The sequence below is a fragment of the Orycteropus afer genome, unplaced genomic scaffold (assembly GCF_000298275.1).
Source record: "Orycteropus afer afer isolate SDZICR_OR568_19922 unplaced genomic scaffold, OryAfe1.0 scaffold00294, whole genome shotgun sequence".
Lineage (NCBI taxonomy): Eukaryota > Metazoa > Chordata > Mammalia > Tubulidentata > Orycteropodidae > Orycteropus > Orycteropus afer.
The window spans coordinates 1610351-1618413 of NW_006921881.1; the positions used below are offsets into that span (position 1 = coordinate 1610351).

An 8063-nucleotide genomic window follows, 5' to 3' on the forward strand; every position below is an offset into this window, starting at 1 on the left:
AGAGAGATATGAACAAGGATTTCAAATACAACAAGAACATGAAGGGAGAAGAAGAACCAGGAGGAAGAAAGGGGAGAGGAGTTGAGGAATGGAAGAAGCAGAAATGGAGATGGATAAACCTGTAGGATAGGTGCCAGGGGAAGTTCCCTAAGGTATAGGAATACCTGGTGAGATCTCTGGGAGAGGCAGTAAGGGCCGTATGTGGAAAAGAGGTCCTGCCAGAGGGGAGGAAGGAGGAAGGGGCAGTGAAGGGCCCAAGGCCCAAGGGATCCATGCATGGGCCACAGGACTAAGGTGTGAAGGTGTGTTAAGGTGGAAAGGACAGCTAGGGATTCCTGCCTCTGCTGAAGGCTCAATATGGATGAGGTAGGGGCAAGGAAAAGTGTGATAGTGAGGTGGGGGGACATAAGGAGTCAGATTGGTTCCTCATGGATTGAGGGGTTAGTGCCCCTGAATTAGGGTTGGGGTCAGTATCCCTGGGAAAGTGAAGGTGGGGCCTTGGCCCAAGTGGAAGGGGTGGTGGGGTGGTGGGGGTGCCAGGAGTCTAAGAGTCGTGAATGTGCTCAAGGGGAGTACGGAAGTAGAGAAGAGGGTGAGGGCACAGGCAGGTGGAGAGAATGTCAATGCCCAAGGCAGGTGGGCCAAGTGCACCACCTGGGGAAGGATTAGCATAGTGGGAGAGGTACAGGGCTGTGTTCACATCAGTGTGGAGGGGGTAGGTCACACCAAAGGATGATAGGGTTAGAAAACTGTCATAAGAGAAGGAGCAGAGAAAGCTCATTGCAGGAAAAGGGCAGAGTCAGCTGAGTGGCACAAATAAGAATTTAGGTGCAGAGAGCAAGCTGCGGGCAGGCAAACAAAGGTAAATGAGGGCCAAGGAGCTGGGCACTTGAACCAAGAACAATATGGGATCTGCAGGAGAGGGGCAGGTAGGAGGGAGAACAGGGAGATGGTGGTGATGGCACCGGATTGGGGCAGGGATGATGTTGGTAAAACTTGCATGGGGGTGAGATCAGGAGAGAAGGGGAGCTCTGGGGTGAAGGTCAGTGTGGGGTAGGGTTGTGATTGCAAGGGCCCCACAGAAGGGGGCTTGTGAGAGACGTGAACTTTGTGAAGGCCTAGGGAAGGTGTCAAGGTCCCACAGAACAGTGGCATTGCTAGGGAGGTACAGATGGTGTGGACTGCACCAGTGACACTGTCAGAGTGGGTGACACCAAAATGTCCGTAAAATGTGGACTGTCACCCTTCAGGCCTGGAATTGAACTCACTCCTGTGGTTTCCACCAAACAATAGACAGGCATAGGAGCTCTGGTAGCATAGTGCCTAAGGCACTTGACTGCTAACCAGAAGGCTGGCGGTTCAAACCCACCAGCAGTAGTGATACTGCCTCGGAAACCCAAGGAGGGGTCGCTATGAGGGGGCCGACTCGATGGCAAATAACAACAACAACAACAACAAAAAATGTGGACTGTTTATGCATAAATTTATCATTTAAAAAAATATTCCTGTAGTTATAACAACAAAAACATATTTCTTAAGCCCAACTTACATTTATCAATATACTTACAAGCCTAAAACTCTATGCTAATTCACTTTTTAGGCCTTCTTATACTTTGATTGGAGCTTGTAGTGCCTAAGGGACTTGACTGCTAACCAGGAGGCTGGCAGTTCAAACCCACCAGCCACTCCTGGGAAGGAAGATGGGGCAATCTACTTCTGTAGTGATACTGCCTCGGAAACCTAAGGAGGGGTCGCTATTAGTCAGGTCCAACTCCACGACACATAACAAAAACAACACACTCTGATTGAAAGCTCTGGTGGCATAGTGCCTAAGGCACTTGACTGCTAACCAGAAGGGTGGCAGTTCAAACTCACCAGCCACTCCTCAGAAGGCAGGTTGGGCAATCTACTTCTGTAGTGATACTGCCTCGGAAACCCAAGGTGGGGTCGCTATGAATCGGATCCGACTCGAAGGCAGTGAGTTTGGTTTTTGGTTACCACAGTGATGGGGTAAAATCAAGGGGAGAGGACCCAGAGGAACAGGAGGCCAGGGGAGAAGTAAGAGTTCAGATAAGAGACCTCTCCAAAAGAATCCCTTGTCTCTGAAGCTATCAGATTCTACCTTCTTCAGTGTGAGTCTGGAGCAGCCTGGTGTCCTGGAGGAGGAAGAGTGGTTTCACGAATCATCCTTCATGAACTGAGGGAATTGTGTACCGGGAGCCAGAGATGCCCCGCACACAGGGTGAAAAGTAATTTCCTAAGACTCGGACCGCCCAAGGGTCACACATGCCATTCAAAGGAGCAACCCAGGAGGTGGCCCGGCCGAGAGGACTGGGTAAGATGCGGGAATAGAGACCACGAAGGAATAGAGGCTCCGATGGGAGAGCACATGCAGCCAGGACACCAGAAAAGGCGTGTGGGGGTGGGGTGGGGTTGTGTGTGTGTGTGTGTGAATGCCAGACCCTGAAGAGCAGAAAAGTCAAAAAAACCAGGTGTGGCGTGATAACAACTGGCCTCTTGGAGCCCCATCCCCACCCAGGCACCGTACCCGCTGGGGCCGGAGAAACTCTCCTGACGCTCACGGTACTCACGGAAACCAGGAACTCTACTTACCAGTGGCAGTGCCAGGGGGTGAGAGGGCAGCCGAGAAAAGGACTAGCAGGAGGCAGCACCCTCCCATCACAACCAAGTGGCCTGAGGTCTAGTCCGCACAGCTCGGCTAAGTAAGTAGGGGAACGGCAGCGGAGCAAGCAACCACATGACTATGAGACGTCACAAAGGGGGAGGGGCCAAGAACCCGGAAGCCGCAGCCAAAAAGAAAAAGTGTCAGATGTTGTAAAGAGCAAGAGGCGATGGACCCTTGTGGCGCAACGGTTAAGCACTCGGCTGCTAACCAGAAGGTTGATTGTTTGACCCCACCCAGAGGCTTCGCAGGAGAAAGACCCATCGTTCTGCTTCTATAAAGATTACAGAGAACAAAACCCTATGGGGCAGTTCTACTCTGTCATACTGACTAGCTATTGAGTCGGAATCCACTCGATGGCACCCGACAACTGTGAGACAATAAACGTCTGCTCGTATAAACCACCCAATTGTGGTTATTTGTTCAGCAGCCCTCGGAACTAGTAGAGGGACTTCGACTTTACAAATAGAAGAATAGTGCAGTGACAGCGCTGAGCAGCTGAACGTTCTGCTCCAAATCCCAGAAGCACATTCCCGTCACTGCCACCCTCCCTGCAAAGGTGACTTCGCCAGGCAGAACAGCTTGGGTCTCCCCAAGCTTCTTTACTCCCAGCCGGGCCACAACGGCCACATTCTCCGACCCACTCACCCTCCACTACGCACAGCCTAATTGGCAATGTCACCACCAACCCCCTCTATTTACTGATTTAAGCCAACACTGCCTCTCAGAAGCACCTTCTATTGTTAAATTAGTCACACTTGAAATTCCCTAAGACGTTTCAACCTCTACAATCCCCTCCTTCTCTTCCCAGTGACCCTCAGATCCAGCCAGGGTTCCTGCTGCTTCTGGTCACATCCTCTTAAGTTTCTGCGGTAACGGAGGGTGGCCTCGCTCTTCAGGTCCTGGTGCCTACAAGCCCAATGAAGTGAATCCTCATGGTCCATGCCAACACGAACTTCTCTGCAGTCTCCTGTTTCCAGGCAGCCTTCTCTGTCTCCGGGACCCACTGCCCTCAAACCCAACAAGTCTACAAGGAAACTCTTCCCCAGCAAACTCTACTCACCCCTCCCCACGCTTTCAAATAAGAATATTTTAATAATAATAATAAGAAGACGCTAGGTTTGTTCCGAGGCGTTAAAGATAACTGCAATGAGAGAGGGAGACAAGTCCCCCCTCTTTCCTAGAAATCTCGGGTTCCGGGTTTGGGTGCAGGACCCAAGAGGCCCGCCCCTCCCCCACCAACCCTCTGAGTCGACTACGGCGGAACGAAGCCCTCTCCTCGCCCGCCTCAAGCCCCCTTCTTTGTCCCACAAACCTCCTTGTTCTCCCTTCACTCCCGCCTAGGAACCCCAGACTCACTGGAATAGGGGGCTTTCCTCTCAGACTTCAGTTGACTCTGTTGGGTCCTGAAAGAAAACAGAAACTACTTAGCGCCCAGGCTTGCATAACTAAGTGCGGGGCTTGCTCTGCCTCCTGGGCTGCGGGCGCCCTCTACTCGAATGAACAAGTTACTCGAAGGGCTGGAGTTCACTGTCAGCCCACGCTGGTCTAGAAAAAATAAAAAGTACTGATTGGTATCTGTGCAGAATAATGGCCCTTATGGAGGCATTATTACTTTCTGATTCTCAAACCGGATTTTGCCAGATGAGAAAATGCTGAACTGGGCGGTTCAGGGAGAACCTCGATTCCAGAGGTTCAGAGAGAAGTCTGAAATGTTTGCTTTAAAATACAGCACCGCGGTTGATAACTTGGTTGAGTACGCGGAATTCTGCTCCCAATCCCTCTCTCCCGGGGCCCCACCCTGGATTCTGAGACCCGAAAACATCTCTTGCACCCTCGCGTCGCTGCGGAAGAGACCTGGTCGCCTCTGGACTGCCCAGATCGAAACAGAATCTCGGTCTGCCTGGGCGAAGAGCGAGTAAGATCCCGGCAAGAGTCCACTTGCCACCAATGGTCCCCCCACCCCCGCGCGGGGTCTTTCTCCCTCCGCAGATGCAGATGGTCTTCTTCCCCCACCACCCACGGTCTTTCGTCCCGCGAGCAGGGTCTTCTTGACTATTAATTTTTTAAAAAATTGAAGTACAAATATACAAAATAAAGCATATGCCGAGCCAACAATTTCTATGTGTATAATTCAGTGAGGGAGGTCTGGTGGCATAGTGTCTAAGGCATTTGAGTGCTAACCAAAAGGCAGGTGGTTCAAACCCATCAGCCACTCCTCAGGAAAGAAGGTTGAGCAATCTACTTCTGTAGAGACACCTCCTCGGAAACCCAACGAGAGGTGGGTATGAGTCAGGATCCACTCCTCGCTGTGAGTTTGGTTATTTATAGGAAACACAGTTACAGATACTTCTTAGATACAACCTAATACCTCAAGAAATTGGTTTTCTGAGTTTGAAGGCTTAGGAACATAATCTCATGAGGATAACTCAGTTATTTGGCATAATATAGTTAATCAAGTATATAATCTACATCTCAATATGAGTAGTGTCTGAGGCCTTAAAAGCTTGCGAACAGCCATCTAAGGTAAGTCTACTCATCGTCCAAAAGAGAAAGAAGAAAACCAAAGACTCACAAAAGAAAGTCATCTACAGGACTAATAGTCTACACCAACCATCGTCTCATCTACCCCGAGACCAGAAGAACTAGCTGTCCCTGGCTACTACTAGTGACTGTTCTGGTCAGGCCCACAATAGATGGATCCTGACAGAATGGGAGAAAAATGTGGAATAGAACTCAAATTCTTAAGAAGTCCAGACTTACTAGACTGATTGAGACTAGAGGACTTCCCAAGACTATCACTCTGAGATATTCTTTAAACCATAAGCTGAAATTCTGCATTGAGGTCACCTCTTAACTAAGTAACAGATTGTCTCATGAAATAATGAATATCACCCATGAGCGATGAGCTTCTTTAAAAAATTTACCTATACTCATATGGCTTCAAGCCTCACTCAAAGAAAAAGACAGTCTTTGCCATGGTCTAACTGACTGTACTGAATTTATTATCCTCCTTACCACCTACCTACTCTTTAGCCCTCACTCACTCTGCTTCAAATGCTTTGAGTTTCTTGTGGCCATTGGAATGTATGGGCTGGCTGTTCAAGATCTGTCTCGGATCCCCCTGCCTGCATATCTGCCAAATGTGTCATAGCTCACTCTCCTACCTAAAAACCATATTCTCAAGGAGATTTAATATCACCCTCCAATCCCACCACAAAACTCCCTGTACCATTCTTTGCTTTATTTTTCTTCCAGGGTACTCATCATCATCATACATATTACATGTTTTTCTCACTAAGATTTTGATTGTTTCCTTCAATATCTTCATAAAGGCAAATATTTTTATCTGTTTTTTGTTTTGTTTTGTTTGTTTATTGTTCTCTGTTGTTGTGTCTACAGTCGTAGGATAGTGTCTTGCACGTGATAGGTACTTAACACATATCTTTTTTGAAATGACTACATAAAGTATTTCCTTTCAAAGACTCAGGCTAAAGTTCTGGGTCCAAGATGGCTGACTAGGCAGATACACAAGCAGACTCTCTACAACAAAGACTTGAAAAAACAAGGGAAACAGCTGTGGATGACAATTCTGGATCCCAGAGTTTCCAAGGAAAGGATAAAGAAGTAGATCAAATACCAACAAGAGAAAGAGACTGAACAAAAACAGTGAATAAGGAGCAGTAAACTGCTAACCCACAAAGTGCAGCTATTTTGAATTATTGCAAGCAGTGATCTGATCAGAGCAGGAATCAGATAACTGGCTCCACTCACCCAGGACTGCACCAGCACCCACATCAGTGATCAGGTGACCAGAGAAGTGTGCCATCCCCCCTTACCTTGCACAAATTCCCAGTGACCAGGAATGTGGCACTCCCCACCTCCACCCACCCTGCAGCAACGGCACGCATTGCCAGTGCTGGGCCACACTTTTTTTTTTAAATCTCTTTGCTTGTTCCTCCTTCCAGCTTCCACCAAGAGCAGGAGCCCCTTCCCCACTGCCCACGTGGTTAGTAGTGCCTGTTGCCACTCTTTCTTGGTCAGAGTGTGGACTCTGCCTAGCTGCATTTGGTGGCTGGCACTTTCGACAGTACTGTGCTTCTTTTATTCTTACTTTCTTCTTTTTAGTTCTTTCTTCTTACTCTTGTTTTCCTTTTCTTTATTTTCTATTGTTTCTTTGGATAATTGGATAAAATAAAAATGGATAATTTTCTATTGTTTCTTTCTCTTCACTCTGTCTTTTCTTTCGTTTTGTTTCCACCTTCACATCTGTGGTCAGCAGAAGCCCATCCACTTCTTCATCAATGGCCGTGTAAGCTCTCCCAGAGTGAGCTCTGTGTTCCTGCTGCAGCTGTGTTTGCCAGCAAATGCCATTTTTTCCCTCTCTTCTGTTTTCTTTTTGTTTCTTTCCTTTTCTCATCCTCTTTTTTTTTTCCTTTTTCTCTTTTGCTCCTACTTTGCCACACTATTACTATTTTATTCTTTTCCTTCTTCTTCATTTTTTTTTTTTTTAAATCCAGCTATGAGTACCTTGCCCCCACTACCACCATCTTCAGCAGTGCCACCCCCGACCCTTCATATTTGATGGTGCAGTGCTCCTACAAAGCAAGTGCCACATTTGTTGGCTATCACTGTGTTTGGTTGCTATCACTTGCACCACTACTGTGTCACATTTATTTCTTGTTTTTTGTTGTCATTACTGTTTGTTTGGGAGTTCTGGTGATGCAGTGCCAAGGCACTTGACCACTAACCAGAAGGTTGGTGGTTCAAACACACCAGTCACTCCTCAGAAGGAAGATTGGGCGATCTACTTCTGAGAGATACTGTCTCAGAAACCCAAGGAGGGGTCGTTATGAATTGGAGACGACTTGACGACACATAACAACAACAACAACAACATTGTTTGTTTTTTTTTCCTTTCATCTTTTTTTTTTTCTTTCCTTCTTTTTCTTTCTTCTTCGGTCTCCCTTCTCTCCCACCCCCATTTTTTCTTCTCTCCTTCCACATCCTCCCCAGTTTTTTCTTTTTATCGTCCCTAGGAGTTGAGAGTTAGTGACCCTACCCAACCATACTCACTCACCTTAACCACTGGGCAAGTGCTGCCACTTGCTCCAGCATTACTAGACTGATGACAGATAACATCCAATACCCACCGCAACTGTCCTCAGCTGCTCTGCATGATCAGTAATCAGAGACTCATGCCCACATGACCACCTGCTACCAAATCTTCCCAGAGACAGGTGGTAAATGCCCCACTGCTATGAAACTAGTGACCAGAATAACATGACCAACTTTTTGTCTGGAAACATTAAAACAAAACAAAAAAAGCCAATGTGAAGCAAACCAACTGTGATAGTTGGAGCTGTGTGATAACTTGGCT

At 47.6% G+C, this 8063-nt stretch overlaps 1 protein-coding gene across 1 annotated transcript in view; it reads right to left on the bottom strand.

Annotated features, from left to right (window-relative positions):
• Positions 1-6512, bottom strand: part of LOC103206019 (MHC class I polypeptide-related sequence B-like) — a 15517-nt gene extending 9005 nt beyond the window's left edge. Inside the window, exon 1 of the mRNA XM_007951458.1 lies at positions 6458-6512. Within this exon, the coding sequence (XP_007949649.1) occupies positions 6458-6512 (55 nt within the window). The remainder of the gene's footprint in view (positions 1-6457) is intronic.
• Positions 6513-8063: the final 1551 nt, after the last annotated feature.